Genomic DNA, 20,073 nt, shown 5'->3' with positions numbered 1-20,073 from the left:
CCCTCGGAAACGGGGCGGGGGTCCAGCGATCAGGGAGTCCTCTGGCCACCGCACTGGGCACTGGCCGGCCCCGGGGCTGCGCTGAGGGTCCTGCTGAGCTTTGGGGAGACCGGTCACCACTGAGAGGACTGATGTCCAGCACGGCTGAAGGCTGACCCCCAAGGAGGACCCAGGTCCCACCACCTGCCTGCCCGCTGGGCTGGGAGGTCTACCGAGGGGGCTCGGACTCGGACCCACTGCCTGTAGGACAGCGGTGCCGCCCCACAATTCCCGCACACCCTTCACAACCACAGCTCAAATCCACCGGCTTTATTTTTTCTTAAAAAAAAGAAAAAAGGAAAAGAAACCAACCAAACAGCAACAACAGGGCCGCGGCCCAGCTCCCTTGGGCTCGGGGCATGCATCTTGGCAGGCAAGCCTGTTCCTCCTGCGGCTCCTGCCGAGGCTGTGGTCTGAGCCCACCACCGGCTGTGGGAGGCGCCAGCGTGGAGCAGAGTGAAAGGAAGTCCGGGCGGGGCGAGAGCCAGCAGGTCTGAACATAAAGTGCACAGCAAGGGCTTCCCGCCGGGCCGCGGGCTGCCACACGTCCTCCTCCTCGGGCCAGGGGAAGGGGCCCGGCACATGGCTGCAGAGTCATCAAGAGGTCGTGTCTGCTGGCCGTGAGTGGAAGGCCAGACCCCAGCCCCTGCAGTCCCCCAGCCACAGCCCTCCAAGACCCGTGGCTTCCCGAGGGGCAGTCGGCAAGGAGGGTATGGCGGTGGCCTTCCTGGGCAGCAGGTGTGGGCCAGCAGTCGGCGGGAAGACTGAGGACCTGGGCCGCCGCACCTGGCTGGGGCTCCATGAGACAGGCTGCAGACGGAACACACGGGTCACTCCTGGGCCAGCAAACAGGCTCTGCATCCCAGGAGGCAGGCCCCACCCTGGTGTTAGGGCGGGGAAACTGAGGCCTGCTCATATAGGGCTGTCAGCCATCCAGAGAGGCCAGGAAAGGTAGTGCTGATTCCAGGGGTCACCCTGTCCTTCAGGCGCTGCCCAGTGGAGTTTCGCACCAGCCTCCACAGAGGAAGCTGGGTTCCCAGCCCTCCGAGCTGGTTCTGATGCCGGCAGGTAAGCACCACAGGGCCACTGGGGCGGCGGGCAGCTCCCCTGAGAGGGCACCCCCCTGCAACCTGAGCAGCATCTCCCGCTCCCCTGCGGCCCGATTTCCCACCACACACACCTTCTCGGACTCAGACAGGCAGGGGCGGGAGCGGGAAGCAGAGGGCGGCAGAGCAGCCACCAGGATCATAGCCTAGGCCAAACTGAAGCCATCCCCACCTCCCACCCACCCACCACCCACCCACAGTGCCTCATATGCCGCTGGGTGGAGTCCAGCATCGCCCAGGACTGGCAGGACAGGCTGCCAGCGGGAGGGACCCCCTCCTGCACGCGGGAACGGCTACCCCAGCCCAGGCTGCCTGGCCAGGGTCCAGCCGGCTGTGGGCGCGGACTGACAGAGCAGGGAAGGCAGACCTGGTGGCCCCGGCCAGCAGCAGCTGCAGCTGTGTCAGGCCACAAGCGGCCGGGGCCTGCGCATGGTCCCCACCCTACCCCAAGGCCCCTGCAGCGGCCCACCTGTGGGCGGCCGCCCTCACTGCTGCTTGCAGGCTGACAGCCTGCGGGTCTTGCTGCCGGCGGAGCAGGCCTTGCGGGTGGGGTTGGAGGCAGCGCTGGCCCGGCGCTCTGCCCTGGATCTGGTGCTCAGCGGCGCTGACTCGGTGCCGTTGGCGCACAGCACTTTGGGTAGGCCCCGGCTCTGCCCGTTCTGCCCAGACTCCTCTTCTGGGACCTGTCCTAGGAGGGAGAGGGCGAGTGTGGGCTGATGGGAGCCTGAGGCCGACTACCTGTGCCCCCTGCCCCACCCCAATCCCCAGGCCTAGGTCCTCTCCAGCCAGCCAGGCCCAGGCTCCTCTACCACCTGCCCCACCTTGCCCACCCAGGTCCTGCCTGCGGGTCCCTCATCCAGCTAGAAAAATAAATGCCCTCGTGGAGTTGGCCAGCCAAGGGGGTGCCCAGCCCACGCTCACGCCTGCCCCTGTGCGAGCCAGGTTTCTGCGCTCAGGAGGGCCTGGCCTGTCCCACTCACCCTCCACCCCAGCACATGGTGGAGGACCAGGGTCCCGGGGCACAGGGCCCTATGCTGGGCCCGCTCACCTGTGTGGAGGCCAGACCTCACTGGGCCCTGTGGGGCTGAGAGGGGCTGGGTTCAGGCCAGGTGGGCAACACTCATCTTTCCCCTTGAGGCCAGCCTCAGCTCCCCATACTGGGCACGGGATGAAGAGATCAGAGCCAGGGGCCTGCTGTGCCCCTACTCGCTACCAGGCAGCACCGGCCCTTGCTGGCGTCCAGCGGGGTCACAGGCCTGGAGCAGCACAACTGCCTCACTCCTGTGCTCTGAAGTGTGGTGGGAGGAGGAGGAGGAGGGCACACAGGGGTCAGCCCACCTGCCAGGGTCCGCATAGCTCATTCAGCACACATGGAAAATTGGCCTCTTGCCCACACCCCACCCTCCCCGGACTCGGGTGGGAAGCTGCCCTCCGCCGCCTCTAGTCCGCCTCTTTGCCAGCACAGAGCCCCCTCTAGGCCAAAGGTCTCCAGTATCTGACTCAGCAGCTTCTGGAACTTGCCGTGAGCCACCCCTATGCACACAGGAGGCATCCTAGATCAGAGCTCGTCACTGTTGACAGGTTTCTGCCAGGGAGAGGTCTTGTGTGGGGTCAAGAGCCCCGCTATGACAGGGGAGGAGCCCCGCAGGCACTGAGCCCCGCAGCTCTGCACAGGCCACCTGGAGCCCAGCTACGGGCACAGCCACTGTGGCTGCGGGTCGGGGCAGGGGGGTGGGTAGAGGATCTGGCCTCGTGATCCTCAAAGGACTGGAGCATCGCCCACAACCACCCACACCTCTGGCCCAAGGCCTGTCACCCAGCTTTCAGGGCAGGAGGCAGACCCCCACAGTGGGGACAGTCCCAGGAGACCAAGGCCAAGCAGCTGAGAGCCTCTGAGGGCGACCACAGTACTGGGACTGCAGTGAGGAGGGGACGAGGCCTCAGCACAGCCACTGTGGACCCACGAGGGCTCCGAGAAAGCGTCAGCGGTCCTAGGAGAGGCTCTGCTCCTTCTACCACGGATGGACAGTCAGGCGTCGGACTCCAGCCGGAGAGCTGCTGTGGCACGAGCCCTCCCCAGCCACAACAGGCAGCTCCTGGCCTCTCACACACACAGTCAGGGGTCTGGGCATCAGGCAGAGTGCTCACACCACCTTGCTGAGACAGCAGATGGCCCGCCAGCAAGGGCCGCTCCCAAGGTCCCGACACGAGAGCCCAGCACCTCTGAGAGGCAGGACACCTCTTTCCCGTTCTACAGAGGACATCTACAAGGCCACAGACACCAAGCACGCATCACCTCCTGGGACTCTACAGGGTTACCGCTGAGCCAAAGCCACTGCCACTTGGGGTCCAGCTCCAGAACGGGCATCTCAGACCCCCAAGCACACCTGCTCAAGTGGGATGCCTGAACCCCGCCCCAGCTCTGCCAGGAAAACAGCTTTGGGCCCACAGCATTACTGCCTAGTGGGGTGTCCCCGGGGGCCCCACACACCACACAGGCCACCCCCGCACACCAGGTTTGTCTACAATCAAAATCTAACATTTGGCAAACGAGCCAGGGAAAAGGGAGAAAAGGGAGACGAGCGTCACCCGCACAGGCACAGCGGGGCAAACCTTTATGATGGGAGCCTGTGAAACCGGCCCCAGGACAGAACGGTGAACACTGGGGGTGGGACAGCTGCCCTGGCCGCCCTCAGACACCTGGGCAGGGTCAGGGAGGGTCGGTGGCCAGGCACCCAGGCCCGGCCTCTCCGGCACCGGCTGGCACCGCGGGGGGCAAGGGCAGGGGCATCGCTACACTATGGCCTCGAGCCCTTCTGCGCCCCTGGCCTCAGCTTCCTCTCCAGAAAGGTCTGAGCACTGGCTCTTCTGCGTGCCTCTCTCCTCTCTAAGCCCTGCCTCAGACGCCTCCTCGCCACCTGGGGAAGCAAGGCGACATGCATCAGGGTGGGCGGCCGGGTGCCAGGAGGGCCACTGGACCCTCTCAGGCCCATCAGAGGGGCTGCCCCCCCTCTCACCACCCGGCAGGATGTGCTGTGCAAGCCCCCCAACACAGGAGGGCGCCCCGGGGGCCTCTGCCCTCCAGGATCCCCACCTGCCTCTGTGGGAGAGGGGAGGGGCGGCCACACCCCCAGGGCTGTCTGTGCCCGCCAGTGACATCGGGCACGTGCCCTCTGCCACGGAGGCAGGTGACACGGAGGCCAGGCCCTGAGGCTGCGGCGGCAGCCACACTCACCGGGCACCGTGAAGTCCTGAGTGTAGATGATGTCATCCTCGATATCGAACAGGCCCTCGTCCCCATTGTCGTCGGCACAGCCGTGCAGGTCCTCCAGGTAGGGCACCACCGTCATGCCGCGCCAGCGGTCCTTGCCGTCCGCGCTCGGCGGGATGGGCACCGGCTCCTCGGCCGGCGCGTGCTTCTTCCGGAACCAGCTGTAGAAGTCCGCAAGTCAGGACAGCCGGAGGCTCACCCGGCTCCCTGCGCTGCTCTTGCCCTCGGGACAGGGCGCCTGTCAACCTCCGGGCCCACCCCTAAAATCTGTATGGGGGGCGGGGCGGGCAGGAGACTGAGGGCCAGGAACACCCCTGTAACCCCAGACCCCCACAACCCACCCCCACCCAGTCCCACCGTGCACTCCCATGTTCGCCCAGAACCTCCTGATTTACGCCCCCACGAGGACCCCGACCCCGCTGCTGGGCCATGCAGGCGCTCACCTGTGCTGCCTGATCTGCTGAATAGAGAACCTCCGGGCGGGCTCGTACTCCAGCATCCCTGGCGGGACAGCAGCGGCCGCGGGGGTCAGCGCTGGGCACGCGGCCCCCCCACCGCGTCAGCTGCTGCACAGATGACACCCCCGGGAGGAGGGGATGCTGGCATGTGGGAGTGGAGCTCCAGCTCAGGGTGCTCCCGGCACCTCCCACCGGGGTCCCCTATGGCCTCCACCAGCAGGGCTGACCCTGGCGTGGGGCACAGACGCAGAGTCCGCGGCTGTGTGAGGCCGAGGCACTGCGGCCCTAGGAGGCAGCCCGGCGGGGAGCGGCAAAGCCACAGGCAGCACCAGTGGTCAGGAAGAAAGCCAAGGGGCAGCAAGTGCTTTTCACGCAGACGCCAGAGGGAAGGGGGACAGGCCTATCCCGGGGACACACAGCCCGTGCGCACGCAGGCCGGCTCTCTGCCTCGCTCCCGCAAAGGCCCGGGGCCCGGGGAGGGCCCACCCCTGAGCCCACCGCTTCCTCTTCCGGCTTCCCCAGAGCAGGCGGCTGGAGCTTCTCGAGCGCCAGCCAGAGGAGGGGTGGGGGGCCCAGTTCTGAGAGCTCGGCACAGCACCCACGAGGAGGACAGCCTTGTTCTCAGGACACGGGCGGCGGCTTGGAGAGCTGGGGACTCGGAACCCTGAAGGTCTGAGTGGGGCCAGAGAGGAGGTGAGACCATAGGTCACCACCCCCATGCTCAGGGGCAGGCAAGGACCGCCACCAGGCCTCAGGGCCAAGACGGTGCTCTAGGAGACACTGGGAGCCACCCCACCAGTCCTGGCTACGGAAAGAGCCTCCACGGCACGCACCCCCAGCGCAAAGGCCCCGAGGCAGGCTTAGGTGCAGGGGGATGTGCACACCAACAGTCCTGGCCACCTCGGCCTTAGGTCAAATGAGGTGGAGGGGGTAAGGGATGGGGCGGCCCCGCCTAGATCTGCGCACGGGGACCCTGACGCCCTCAGCCATCTAGATCACCGGCCTTTCTGAACACTGAGAAGGTAAGGGCAGTCGTGGAGCGAGTAAACAGATTTCACTCAGGGAACACTCCACCCAGCCGGGGCCTGCCCTTGTAGCCGTCCCTGCAGTGGTCCCCAGCGCCTTGGCCCTCGGCCAGGGGGCTGGGGGGTGGGAGGAGGTCAGAGGCCTGCGCTCTGGGCGCACTCGAGGACGGGGACAGCGGACGTCACAACCCTTCCACAAAGAGTGCCCGAGAACTTCCAAACTTGGAGACGGAAAGAAGGCTAGGTCTGAGCAGCAGGAGGGCTGCACCCACCCAGCCATCTTTTGGGGTCCCAGGGAGGGAATGGGGAGCTGCCCGTGTGCCCAGGGGTGCAGTCCAGCCGCTGCCAGCCAGCAGCCCAGCTTGGGCTCTACTTCACTTGCACCAAAACCTAAAAACCAGCCTGACCCTGTTCTAGGAAACTCTCAAGCGCCCCCAGGGTCACGGGAACCTACCGTCTCCGCTGTGAGTTACGTGCGGTCTAGAAAGGGAGGAAGGCCCCAACCTGAGGCAGGAGCTCCGCTAGGGCAGGAACCGGGGACAAGTGGGGGCAATGGTCGGCACAGGCCAGGTCAGCCAGGCTCCAGCCCAGTGTCAGGACGCAGACTCGCCAGCCCACCCCTCCCAAGCAGCCGCCTCGGCGGCCCAACCCCAACAGGCCCGGCCGTGGCCGCTTGGGCGCCACCTGCGGCGCAGCCTGGGCCGCGCAGGAAGCCACCCAGGGACTCCGCAGCCGCGGTGGCGTGGGGGCCCCTAGGGTGCCGGCTGCTATTTTCCTCTGGGGGGTGGGGGTTGGAAGAGGCTGGAACAAAAGGCCCAAAGCGGCTGTAAGCAGGCTCCAGCCTCAGCCGCTGTCCGCTAACCGCGCCCGTTCCCTGGAGGGGCTGCTGAGAGGAGACCCAGAGGCCTCCAGAGGCCAGTGGTCAGCACAGCACCCCTAGGACCCCCATCACCCCCTGGCAGCCTGCTCCCGACCCCTCCAGCCCCACAGGTGCCGTCCCGGGGGCCTCACCTCTCAGCAAGTCCGAGAGTGGGGGTCCGCAGTCACCCGGGATCGTGTAGTCTCCCTTCCCGATGTTCTCAAACAACTTGTAGATGTTGTCCCCCTCAAACGGGTACAGGCCTGTCGTGATGTTATAGCTTCGCCCCCAACGGGAAGGAGAGAGGCCGGTCAGTCAGGGCTCCTCCTGCAGCGCCAGCCAGGACCCAGCCTGGCACGGGAGCCTTGAAGCTCCCTCACCCGTGGGGCCCCATGCTGGGCGGCGGGAATGTTTGGAACAGACAGTGGCGTGGGCTACGCCACTCGGGATACCCAAACCCACCGCAAGATACATCTTACAAGGGTGGCTCTTGTGGTACGTGAATTCTCTCTCGATAATGACATACAACGGGGTGCCTGGGCGGCTCTGTTGGTTACTTGTCCGACAACTGATCTCAACCTCAGGTCTCGATCTCAGGGTTGAGTTCAAGCCCCACGTTGGGCCCCACAATGCCCAGCGTGGAGCCTACAACCAGTCAGTCAAATAAAATAAAATGGACCCCTGTGCTGGCCAGCAACTGCCCTACAAGGGGGGGAAGAAGGGAAGGTTCTGGGCTGCGCTGGTCAGTGCTGGGCTCGGCCGGTACATCTCTGCAGGGCACGCCCCACTCAGGAGGAGGGTCCCAGTGAGCACTGCAGCCCAGTCAGCACGGCTCAGGTGCGCGTGCTCAGGGCTGTGCGTGATGGGCGGGAGAGCAGAACCCAGGTGGGGGGCCTAGCAGCTGGCTGGGCAGCAGTGCAACCTGCCCCGGAAACGAGCAGAAGACGGGGACGCACCCTTAGCACAAGGCGGGAGGCCGGGTACGGCCCAAGGACGGCCAGTGTGTGTGCCCCCACATCAGGTCTCTGACCCTGAGGACCCCACAAGATGGTAAGCAGCCCCATCTGCTCCTACCCACGGGGGTCCCTACTGTTGGCTCCACAGCCTCTCTTGGCGCTCTGGCCACCCCAGTATACCCGGGAATGGTATCGGGGAACCCACTAAGAGGGGCAGGTTCTAGAAGTCTGGAGCCCAAACATGGTTCCTGAGTCCTTGGTGGGTAAAGAACCCCTGGGGCAGGGGGCAGAGCAGGGGGACCAAGGTCCCTGGGCACTTACAGAGTGACCCCAGCCGACCAGATGTCCACCTTAAACCCGGAGAAGGTGTCCAGGCCGTTGGCAATCTCAGGGGGCTGGAACGCCGGGGAGCCCTGGCTTGTCCGGCATGTGTCGTCCTCGGCAAAGGGGTGCAGGGCCTGTGGCAACAGCGCGGCCCTCAGCAAGCGGCCCTCGGGCCCCCGCCCCCGCGCGCCGCGGGAGGGACGCTACCTCGGCCACACCCAGGTCGGAGATCTTGAGCGTGCCGCTGGTGGTGAGCAGCAGGTTGCCTGGCTTGATGTCCTTGTGCACAATGCCCTGGCTGTGCAGGTACTCCAGGCCGTCCACCAGCTGGCAGAAGTACCTGCGGGGGGCGGGACTCCGTAACTGGCCCCGCCCAGAGCACCCGGCCCAGCCTGGCTACCGCCGCCCCTGGGGTGCACCTGCCAGGACCAAAGACAGGACACTGCGGCTCAGCAGTCCCGGGAGCCGGGCCAACAGGAAGGACAGGACAGGCAGCCCGGCCAAGCGACCGCCGCCCCAAAGGCTGATGCAGCCCTCTGACCCAAGCCTCCCAGGGAAGGCAGAGGAGGGCGCCCTGGCCCCCAGCTGCTCCCCAAGCCAGCCAGCCTTTCTTCCTGCTCCCCATGAGCCCAAGGGCCGTGCCCTGTCCTCCACAATCAGTCTGCCCTCGATGTGACTGTGTCGCCTCCCTGGAACTGCGCCCTGGGGCCAGGGACATGTGACCCCCTGGGAGGGCCGGCTGGCCTGTGGCAGCTCCGTCCTCATCAGGGACCGAGAGGTCTCTAGGCCCGAGGCAGCGGGCGCGCCCAGGTGGGCAGCTGGCAGAGGGGCTGCTGCCCCGCGGCTGGGCTGGGTGTGCTGCACACGGAGCTCCCACGGTTGAGGCTGAACACCAGAGCGTTCGTCACTCGGACGACACAACACCTGTCCAAGGGCTGCCGGGGGTGGGGGTGGGGCTGGTTAACTGTCCCACTCTTGGTTTCGGCTCAAGTCGTGATCTCAGGGGCCTGAGAGGAGCCTGCTGGGAGCGGAGCCCCGCAGGGAGTGGGCTGGACGTCCTCGCCCTCCGCCCTCCACCCACGGGCCAGCGCGTGCGCACGCGCGTGCGCTCTGTGTCCCACCACCCTTCCGCGCTCTCTGAAAAGAAAACGAAAGAGCTCGTGGCTTGAACTCGGCCCGGACCCCCGGAGCCCGCGGGCAGCCCCGCAGCAGGCACTCACCCGTGGGCCTGGCACACGGGGAAGCGCTTCTCGGGCACGCTGTCCAGCATCTCCTGCATGCCACACACGCAGTACTCCATCACCATATACGTGCGGCGCTAAGGAAGACGCGCCACGAAGAGCCCACCCCAGGGGAGCGCAGGGCAGACGCCCGCGCGCAGGGCCCAGGGGAAGAGGACCCGGATGCTTCTGGGGGCTGCGTTAACAGCGGTAAGCAGGAGCCCCCGAAGACAGAGAAAGACCGCAGGGATGACAGCACCTATAAGGCAACTCTGCCCTCCCACTGAGCCGCCCAGGGTCACCTCGTAGAGGCCTGTGGCCGCCTCGTCTGGGCTCAGCGCCCTGGACCCACAAGGAGGACTCCCCAGGGATTCAACAGCCTGAGGAGCTCCATCCGCCGGAAGCCCAGGAGGAGGTAAGGAGACACAGCCTGCAGGACAGAAGGAAGGGGTCGCCGGGCCACACTGGAAGGGGCCAAGTGTCTCAGGCCAGCTGGAGAGAAGGACAGAGCCCCCACCATGTCCCCAGCAGAGGTGGCCCTGAGAGCAAGCTGGAGGGCAGCCATGGGCTCAACACCCCATCACCCCGTGCCCAGCGCTTCTGTAGGAAGTCACCTGCCCCCCGATGAGACCTAGGGCCTCCACACGCCTACTCCCTAGACCGGGAGCTGCCCAGAGCCTCACCCCCCTTAAGAGATGGGGCCCATCCCCGGAGGGGAAAGGGCAAAGGCCGAGGACACTCCCCAGAAGCACTCCTGCTGAATGACACACTCCCCACACCGCATTCTACCAGCACCAGAAGGGCCCTCGAGGCCAGAGGCAAGGAGAGCGCTGGCCACGAGCCCCCCAAGCTCAGAGCCCCCCAGACCCGGCACTCCCACTCCCGGGCACAGGGTAACGGGAGGGCCCAGCAGCCGCACAAGTAAGGGAGGTCTGAGACACTGTGGGGCCCCGGCAGATGACCCGAGGGCTCTATGGTCCACGCCCTGCGGCACTAGCTGCTGCGGCCTTCGGGGCTCCCAGCCGGAGTCACAAAGGGGCGGCTTCAGGGTCAGGAAGACGGCGCTCGAGGCCCACCCCTGCCCCCCCAAGCACAGCAGCCACAAGGATATATTTTTTGCTTCTCTTCATTGTATAGCACGTCCACCAGCTGAATGACGTTTTTGTGCCGTAATCTCCTCAGAAGTTGGATTTCCCTAAAGACAAAAAACAGGCATGAGCAGGCCCACCAGTGAGAAGGGCTGGTGCCTTGTTCGTCCAGATTGGCCCGCTCCCTCTGCTTGGGAAGAAGAGCGAGCTTGCCCTCCGGGTGCCAGGCAGAGGACGCACCGGGCTCTGAGGCGCGTGGGCGCTGGGAGAGCCAGCAGAGGCTCTCCTGCTGCGCCTCCAACCAAGCAGTCCATCCCGCGACAGCAACAGGGGCTCCCCCCGAGTCTGCGGGCTTCAACAGGGACAACCCCATCCGGAAGCTTTCTGAACATTTTAACGGAACGGTTCTTCCTCACGAGGGACCACGGGACACAGCACAGGGACGGCAGGTCAAGTGCAGAGCGGGCACGTTCCGTGTGCCGCGGCCGCGGCTCAGCTCCCCGGGCCACCCAGCATCCCTTCCGTGCCTCCCTGGAGGGACAAATCCCCAGGCACCGTGCCACAGCTGGACTGGCTCCATGAGGACCCTCTTCCTCTCCCTGGCACTCCACAGCCCTGCAGGAAGGATGGAGAACCCTTCTCACGAGAGCCCCGGAGACCTCTGCTGCTCCAGTCCCGGCATGGGGAGAAAGCAGCTGCACCGGCCCCGCCAGAAGGGACACCAAGGCAGAGCCATCCGCCTGGCGCCGGCCTCACCCATGGGCCCGTGCCAGCGCCGTTTGCTCTGCAGATGGTGCTGCACCTGTCTGGGCTCTGGGCAGGCGTTGGGGGAGGGTACGGTCGAGCAACCAGCCAAGTCGGCAACCCCATGCAGGTATACCCACGGTAACCGGAGCACGTCCACGCGGAAAGCCCGATGAGCACGTTCGTGGCAGCACGAGCCACAGGGACCCGAGGTGGGAACAGCACCAGGGCTCGTCACCAGGTGGACGGACAAACACAGTGTGTCCACCACACACAGGAGCGAGGCCCCCATGCGCCACCCCGGGACGGACCCGTGCCCACGACGTGCACGGAGGGAACCAGATACGGGAGTCCACACGGGGCGACACGTCCCGACCAGGCTCCTCCACGGACAGGAAGGGGGCTCGTGGGGGCCAGGGGTTGGGGGTGGGAGTGGGGAGTGACCGCTGATGGGGAAAGGGTTGCCTTTGGGGAGATGGCATGTTCTGGAATACGATAAAGGAGATCCCTAGGAATACACTAACTGCCACCAAACTGTACGACTGTGAACAACATCTCGATGAAGTTCTTTTACAAGTCCTCACCTGGCCGCCCTAGCCTGGGACCTAAGAATAGCTCCTCAGAGACTCGGGTCCCATCTGTCCCGCTGTCCAGGCTTGGGGAGAAGGCTGCCTCTTCCAGGAGGCCCTTGCTGACAGCCTCCCCCGCCCAGTGCATGAATCCTGTGCCCCACACCCCGGGTGCAGGCCCTCTGTAGGGCCCTGAAGCCCGCAAACACCCAGCAGCCACCGCCACAGAGCCGCCAGGGCCCCAGAAAGGGCATCCGTTCACGGCGCCCACCCCAGACGGGAGACCCCAGGCCCAGAGCCCAGGAGGCCATCAGCTCGCAGAACGGAGCACAGCCTCGCGGCCACTTTCCCCCAAACTCACCGACAGAAGCCGGTGCCCCCCCGCCAGAGCGTTCCAGGTGAGACAAGAGTTCTACCCTGGTTTTCCCGGGTTCTTAGGCAGCGCCCTAACCACCGGGCTCCTGAGGTCCTGGGACACTGCACACGCTTCACGACACACGCTGAGTGGGGGTGACTCACAGACGCTGGGTCGCCCTGGTTTGTACCCTCTGACCCCGGGGATTTATTCTTGTGTCCAGCGTGAGCAGGGACCAGACTCAATCTTTTTTCCAAATAATTAATGCAGGGTTTGTCCCCCTTGGCCCCACTGACATTCTGGGCAGGTCACTCTCTGTGGGAGTGCCCCGGGCACTGTGTGGGGGGTGGTCAGCAGCATGTCTGGCCCCCATCCCCTCGGTGGCAGGAGCACCCCAGTCTGCCGACCACAGACGTCTCCAGACACCACCCACTGTCCTCGGGAGCAGGACAGCGTCAGGTGAAATCTCTGCTGTAAGGGACCCAGAAGGTCCCTGACGGCTTGGCTCCGACCCTCGAGCCCTGGAGCCAGTGCAGGGGTTCCCTGGAAGCCAGGCCCCACCTTCCTCCCCCACCCCTCCCCACCCTGCCCTGACCCAACCCATCCCATCGCCCTGACTCTCGCGCCCTGCACCCGCAGCTCACAAACACTCCGTTTCCATCTGACCAATGCATGGTGGCAGCAACACCCACTTCCGCGGCGTGGTGCCCCATCAGCACCCCCAGCCTGCGGGCTTCAGGGTCACCGCCACGTGCTGCCTGAGTGCACCTGGCGTGCATGCAGAGCAGCTCCTCTCAGAGGCCACCGTCCGGAACCTGCTGTCCACGCAGGGAGACCGACACCTCCTGAGCCACCTGGTCAGCAGCCAGGCCTGGGAAGCAGCTGCGGGGGCACCTGTCCAGGGTCTGCAGCCAGGGTGGAGGCAGCAGAGGCCCAGGAGTGACACCGCCCCAGACGAGAGGGGCATCCCTGAAGGACGCAAGCTAGTTAGCAAGCCCTGAGGGGCCAGTGGGGACAGAGGGGTCAGCCACGGAGACAGGCCCCAGCTCCCCTAAGCTCTAGCATCTTGGGACTGCACACGAGACTGGGAACCGTCAGGGCGGACCCCGGCACCGGCATGAGATTCGGCGACACACTGGGGCAGCTCCGGTCAGCGGATGCAGCCTGGGGAGCCGGGGGCTTCCTCGAGCCGTCCACACCAGCCTCCCCAGTGCAGAGACTCCCTCAGGACGCGTCTCTCCATCCGAAGAGATCCCGGCGGGAGCGTATGACACAGACTACGCCCACGAGCGGCCGGCGCCGGCCGGCTGGGTCTGGGCAGCGTGGGACCCTCCCTCTCAGCGCGCGGCGTTCAGGCCCACGCTGGCGTGGCGCGCACTTGAGAAATAAGTAACACGAAAATCACAAAAATAAAACTAAAAACACCTGTGCTGGGACAAGGAGGCCTTTCCTCTATGCAGCCGAGCGGCAGCCACCTATGGGGCGGGTGCCGAGGAAGCGGGGCTGGAGAGTCTGCCGCTGAGCGCCCCTGGCCTCCGGTGACGGCGCCCGCGACCGCGCCGCCGAGCCCCCGCACGGCCGGGCGGCAGAAGGGCACCGCGGCCCCGGCTCCGCGCACGCCGGCTCCTTCCTAGTAAGAGGGCGAGCCCACCGCTCCGCATTCTCTTCTGGCTCCAGCCAGCCCAGACCGTGCCTCCCCCTCGCCCACGGCCGCCAGGGGGAGCCACCGCCATATCGGTGTCCGTCTTCTGGGACGAGCTCGCAGAGGGCAGCGCCCTCCCCCTGCGCGGAAGCCGCTCTCCGCTCCTGCTCCGATGCCCTGAAGCGCGCTCTTCGCAGAAACAGAAAAGGCCGGGCTGGCCACCACGGCGCGGCCCCGCTCGTGGCTCAGCGGGATCACGCCAGCCCCCTTCGCCGGGCGGGAGCGAGCGGACACGACGGCCGACCCCACAGAAGGGGCCGTGGGAGCCATGGGCGCGGAGCTTCCCCGCAGACCCCGCGGGAAGGGGTGCGCCCCGCCATGCGCCCAGCCGCCTCGGGCGCACTGAGGGCCAGCGCCTCTATTCCCCGCGTCCCCACAAGTGACAGCCCGGGTCCGAGGCCAAGAAGAAATGACGCAAAAAGAAAAAGGCAAAGCGGGCAGCTCGGCCAGGGTGAAGTGAAGGCACAGGAGGCGGTGCCTCCGCCCGCGCCCCCCCACCCCCGGCTCCGCGCTGTGCGCACTCACCTCCCCGCCCCCGCCCCCGCCCGGAACCTTCCCCGGGGCTGCTGCCCGACCCAAGTGGGCTGCTTATCAGTTCACTGTCCAGTAAGCAGAAGAAAAACTGAATGAGGCTCAGGAAGCCATTCAAACTCGGAGAAACACCAAGCAGCTGCCTCCGAGGGCAGGCCAGCCCCGAACACCATACACAGGGGTGGGGACAGGCCCACAGCCACTGCCTTGGGAAGCAGCCGCTCCACACAGCCCAGAATGAGACGGGCCGCCCAGCGAACCCCCCGTCACTCCCCTCCAGACAGAGACGGGTCCGCTGCGTGCCCAAGGGACGGGCCAGGGGCCAGAGGGACACTGAGCAAGACCCCCCCTCACCTCCCAGCCCCTCTGCTGATGCTTCTAAACATATGACCAGAGACCCCAGAGGTCCAGGGAGGAGATGAAAGCAAGGGAAATTGCTAGAAGCAGAACTCAATGCAGACACATGCCCACACGTCCCCAGCAGCACAAATCATAAAAGGCATCAAGTGGAATCAGCGCAAAGACCCGCAGGGCTGGACGGACAACAGGACGCGTCCCCACACATGGGAGTGTCCCCAGCCCCGGCAGGAGTGAGGAGCCCCCACGCGGGGCCCCGGGGATGGACCGAGCCCGCGATGTCAGGGGAGGGAAGCAGACACAGGAGGCCCCACCAGGTATGAGTCCACGCGGTGACACGCCCAGACCAGGCTCCACCGAGGCCGGGAAGGGCCTTGCAGGGGCCGGGGAGGGTGAGACGACTGACAGGACGGGGCTGGCTGCTGGGGACCTGACGCAGTGTTGAGTCTCACAGGCGGGTGCGTGGCACTAAAACGTGCCTCAATGCTGAGAGTCTGGGTACGCGGGTCACGCACTGGCAAGGCTGTCGCGAGCATAAACCAGAGCTCAGCCACGTGGTGGCTCTGGGATAAAGGGCAGCTCTGGCAGCGTTCCACACGCTCCCAGGACTGGCACACGTCCCTACGGCCCCCAGAGCCCAGGCTGGCTGGGGGCCTCCCGCATTTCAGAATTAAGACCCCCCCGCCCCGAAAGACCAGACATGAAGGAGGCCACCAGGACCTTCACGAGGGTGAGCAGCCTGGCCCTCCTGCTGCCACCTCTGGCGACTGGCCAGCCAGCCCGGGCTCACAGTGGAATCCTTCCCAATATGGGGCGGGGGAGGGACTCATGCCACACACGCCACTTGGGACAGGAACAAGAGCCGGGAAAGTCCAGAGCTCTGAGCTGGGACACACTAAAATTCCACCCACTCGCTACCCAGACCCAGCTATCTGCCAATCACCACAAGACAGTCCTGGCCTCACCGAGGCCCCCGCCCGGCCACTGGCACCTGCTCAGAGCTGCCGTCCATCTACCAGGGACTGGGAGGACCAGGTGCTCCTGGGGGTGACTCGGGATGCAGAAGCCACTGGACGAGACTGGCTGGGGAGGCTGGGAGGGACCAGCAGTCTGGACGTAGCTCCTCAAACATGCACAAGCTCCGACCCAAACCTCCACTTGTGGGGACATGCCCTTCAAACACCCTTGCACTTCTTATGGGACCGTGACACAAAGTAACCCACCTCCACCGCAGACAGAGCCACCAGCACAGGGTGGGTCAGAGCCGGCCACAGAGCCCCGCCACCACCAAGGCCACCAGGACACCTGACCTCAGAAAAGCAGCCTGGCTCAGGCAGAAGAACAGGGCTCCAAGGACTGTGGCCTGATAGCCAACAGTGACGGCCCCTGTGCCCATTTCACAGGGAGCAGCAAGCAATTTCTACTCCCAAAACAGTCAATAGAAGATAAAGCCTCAGAGAGCGTCTTGGGATGCAGGGCACTCTGCGGAGCGAGCCGCGGCGTCACGGCATCCAGGGTCCGGCCTGCACGTGCGGCCGCAGCCGCCCTCCTACACAGACGCTCGGTAGGCGGCCTGCACAGCTGAAGCCACCACCACCTGTCCCCCGACCGGCGCCAGCCCAGGAGCCTCTCCCTGCATGAAACCCCGCTGGCAGGACCCACAGCCACAGGTCACCCTCGCTGCCCCCAGAGAGAGGGAGACCCCACTCACATCCTCTTCCCAACATTCACGGGACCAGTGCATGTGATTCTACGGCCTCTCAGAAAAACAGGTACGAGCGACTTTCTAAAAACAATGAAGAATAAAAATATAATAATAAAAATGATAGGGAAGGGCGCCTGGGTGGCTCAGGGTTAAGCCTCTGCCTTCGGCTCAGGTCATGGTCCCAGGGTCCTGGGATCGAGCCCCGCATCGGGATCTCTGCTCTGCAGGGAGTGTGCTCCCCCCCCCACCGCCCCGCCTCTCTGTCTGCTTGTGCTCTCCGTCTGTCAAATAAATACATAAAATCTTTTAATAAAAAAATAGGGATATATGAAAAGTGTTTGGACAGATTTAAAAAACAACCAAAAAAGACTGGAGGAAACCTGGCAAGATGGGTCAGTTCTGAGATCGTGAATGATTTTTTTTTTTTTCTTCCACTTGAAGCTTTCTGAAACTTTTTTGCTCTGTAATGAAAACCTACTAGTTTTAAGAGGCGTGAAGGGCAGAGGGGGCTAGCACAGGCCCTCGGCAGTCCCAGAGAGGAAACCACACTGAGGGGGTGCCCCAAGCAGCCCCCACTTTGGTCACAGACGTCACTCTTTACAAAGAAAGCTTCTGATCCAAGTCGGGACTCCTGACACTTGTCTGGAAGGTTCCGGACACTTCACTTGGAGAAAAGCTACTGGAGTTTATTAAGCCTCTCGGAGACAAAAGAGCCCTTTTTCCCTGCAGCCGGCTGGCAAGGCTGTCCCGGGAGCCCAGACCTCCCCTTGCAAGGACACCCCTTTCTTTCCTATGAGAGCCAGGCCCTGCGCTGATGAAACGGGCCCAGCTTCCTGCAGCTGGGACACCTTATGCTCACTGCCAAGCCAGCCGGAGACCCCCCCACTCTGCCTCCTGGGCCTCCGTTTCCCCTCAGGTTTTTCCGACGGACACTGGGGGACCGAGCTCCTTGCAGCCCCAACGTTGCACACCCAGAGTCTCCACAAGCTCCTGGGGCCCTGGCTGAGTGCTCAGGAAGGCCGAGACTGGGACACCAGTGCTCACCGACCCTCCGGTCGGCCTCTGGGCATGTGTCTCCCATGGAGCAAGAGAATTCCTGGAGGTGGCAACCAGTCCTCTAACTTGACCTTGTCAAACACACACCTCGTCCCACGACGAGCACCCTCGCAGGAGGCACCTGCCCACGCCGACAGCACCTGCCCCCTGCAGCAGGTGTCCAGAGATATCCGGGACCCGCTCAACTCTGGGCTACCCAGTGCCCCGGGACAGCCAGCAAGGTGGGCTTGCATGCCTCTGAGCACACATCAGTTGGTGCTGGAACCCAGCCCGGGCCCTTGAACGGGACTCAGGGACTCCGGGAACCTCGGGGTGCTGCTCCCCAGAGGCTGGGGCCTGGGGCCCAGAGCAGCACAGAGCAATGCGGCCAGCCAGACCGCCTGCACGGACCCGCACTGCCTCCAACCAGCAGAGTTCAACCACGCAGAAGAGACCAGCAGCCTGCTGCCCGGGAGTTCTCAGGGATGAGACCTGAGAGGGGCCAGGGGCACAAAGATGGACCCGGAGACTGGGAGAGGGCTCTGTTTCCAGAGGCAGGACTCAGGAAGCCAGGACGCAGGTGCTCACAGCTCCCCCAACCCATAGCCCCTAGAAGCTTCTGACTTCGAAGCCAGCAGCTGGGGGGGATGGATCTCTGAATCGGGGGGTGAGCACATCGGGGCCCCTGCCCGGTACCACCTCACAGGTAAGAGATGGGCCCTAGGGCACCGGGCCATCCCTGCTTTGCGTCCACAGGCTGGGGCACGAAAATCGTTAAGAGGCCTCGACATACCGCCCATCCGCCTTTGGACCGCACTGGCAGACGACTGCTCTGACTGGCTCGGAACCAACACCAGAGCGGGCCCAGCTTCGGTTCTCCTTCCCATCCACAATGTCGCCACGCCCAGACCCGAGCCGGCCCAGAGCAAGTGAACAGAGCTGAGCTTACGCATGAGTGTAGGTTGGGCAGGAAGGAGGGAGGTGAAAGCGGACAGGGGAGCGGCACTTTCCAGGATGGGGCTGGAGGGAGGGCCAGCAACGGGACGTCCAAGGTCGTCCCTCAGTCCTGCCTCAGTCCTGCCGCCTGCAGCCTGGCCCGTTAGATAAACCCCTTCTTGGAAACTGGAGGCTGGGAGGAGCATGAGCCCAGGCAGGGCGGGGTCCCAGTGGGTGGCAGCCATAAGCAGGGGCGCCCCCTCCCGAAAGCAGCGAGAGTGATGGAGACAGGGCTCCTACCGTCCGCGGGGCTGGGGAAGACTGCTGCAGGCGGACGCGGACACCTGTGCGGTGCCTCGAGCTGGCCGGTGCCTGAAGAAGTTTGGGTAAAAAGTTGGCCAGGGCACAAGCTGATCCCTCTCCCGGGGGGACAAGCCACCTGGGCCTGCAGCCACGGATGTGTCCAGTGTCACATCCCAAGTGAGCGAGAAAAGGCTAGGTTACCTCCTGCTGACCGAAAAGCCAGTGCAAACAATTATTTTTGGCAGCCGTGGGGCTCCCCTCCAACAGGGTAAACAAATCGCATTTCGAGGGCCCTGGTAACAGCTGCCCGCTGTGCGGAAAGCCTGCTGGTGGCGGCACGGCCGCCCGGGAACACAGATTCCCAGGGCCAAAGGAACACTGGCTGGTTCCACTGGGCACAGCTGCAGGGGGTGAAGGGGGATGGGGCACCCCCCCCCCAACTGAAGGAAGGGGACACCGGGCTGCAGCGAGTTGGCCCGCCTCCCTCGGAGTCCTTCAGCATTTCCAACAACACTTGCCCTGGCAAGCACCACCCGGGAGCCGGCTGGTCACCTCCAAGCTCTAAGAGAAGGGGGAAGGAAGGAAGGAAGGAAGAGGAACGCCCCTGCTGGCCACACGCTGACCCAAGAAACCCGCACTTACTTCTTGACGTTCGCCTCCCCGTTGGGGATCCTCCGCAACTTCTTCTTCTTGAGGATCTTGACGGCCCTCCGGCACAGCGTCTCCGAGTCCAGCACCTCCTTCACCTTGCCGTACGACCCCTCCCCCAGGAGGTCTCCCATCAAGTACTTGCCGATGAGCTTGGCCCGCTTGCGCCGCGGCTGGTAGATGACCTCCGTGGAGTCGATGCGGTGGATGAACGTGTCCATCCCCACGGACATCAGCTCCCCCTCCGTAAACATGCCCAGCTGCGGCGGGTCGGCCACATCCATTCTGGACCCGGCCCTCCGACTCCCGCCGGAGGCCCTTATCTCCCTTATCGACCGCCCCTGGCGCGCGCGGGTCTTCCTTTTGTCCCCCTACAATTCCCTTCTCAAGAAAACCCCCCCCAAACAAAAACGAAACAAAAAAACAAAACCGAAAGTCAACAAAAACGCAAAAGAAAAAAGAAAAAGAAGAAAAAAGCAGAAAACCCTTCTTCGGGAAGAAACGATTGTACTCGTCGCGAGTTCAGGGGGCGCGCCTGGCCCGGAGCCCCGGCCCCCGAGGGCGCGGAGCGTCGCAAGTCTGGGTGCCCGCCCGCCTCGCAGCGTCGGGTCGGGCCGGCGCGTCCGCCGGGGCCGTCCGCAGGCCGCTGGGGCTCCCGCGCGCTAGGTCATCCTCCGGGGGCGCACGGCGCGGCGGCCAGAGCGAGTCTTCCCCGGGCCGGGCATTACCTGCGGGCCGCGGCGCGCGACCACACCGGGCCCCGAGCCGCGCCGCCGAGCTTCGCCGGGCGCCGGGAGCGCTGCCGGGGGCGGCTCCCGGCGGGGCCCGCCGTCCCGGGGGCC

General features: G+C 65.0%; 1 protein-coding gene across 3 annotated transcripts; it reads right to left on the bottom strand.

Moving 5' to 3' along the window:
- Positions 1-65: 65 nt before the first annotated feature.
- STK11 (serine/threonine kinase 11) lies at positions 66-19,538 on the bottom strand. Of its 3 annotated transcripts, none has more exons than XM_032846963.1 (10): positions 19,226-19,538; positions 10,370-10,453; positions 9,259-9,348; positions 8,246-8,378; positions 8,036-8,172; positions 6,911-7,038; positions 4,860-4,917; positions 4,381-4,577; positions 1,615-1,828; positions 66-849 (listed from the first exon to the last, which is right to left on the bottom strand). In XM_032846963.1, exons 1-10 carry the CDS (start codon positions 19,513-19,515, stop codon positions 282-284), a joined length of 1,899 nt encoding a protein of 632 aa, XP_032702854.1. In that variant the 5' UTR covers positions 19,516-19,538; the 3' UTR covers positions 66-281. The 3 variants fall into 3 exon arrangements, with proteins under 3 accessions (XP_032702854.1, XP_032702855.1, XP_032702856.1); XM_032846964.1 differs by having other exon boundaries at positions 754-849; positions 1,615-1,833; XM_032846965.1 differs by lacking the exons at positions 66-849; positions 1,615-1,828 and adding an exon at positions 2,502-4,063.
- Positions 19,539-20,073: the final 535 nt, after the last annotated feature.

Source organism: Lontra canadensis, unplaced genomic scaffold (assembly GCF_010015895.1).
Source record: "Lontra canadensis isolate GAN:19392208 unplaced genomic scaffold, GSC_riverotter_1.0 scaffold184, whole genome shotgun sequence".
In the NCBI taxonomy this organism is placed as follows: domain Eukaryota; kingdom Metazoa; phylum Chordata; class Mammalia; order Carnivora; family Mustelidae; genus Lontra; species Lontra canadensis.
Note: the sequence above shows the minus strand (reverse complement) of the source record. Positions and strands in the feature narration are given on the sequence as shown.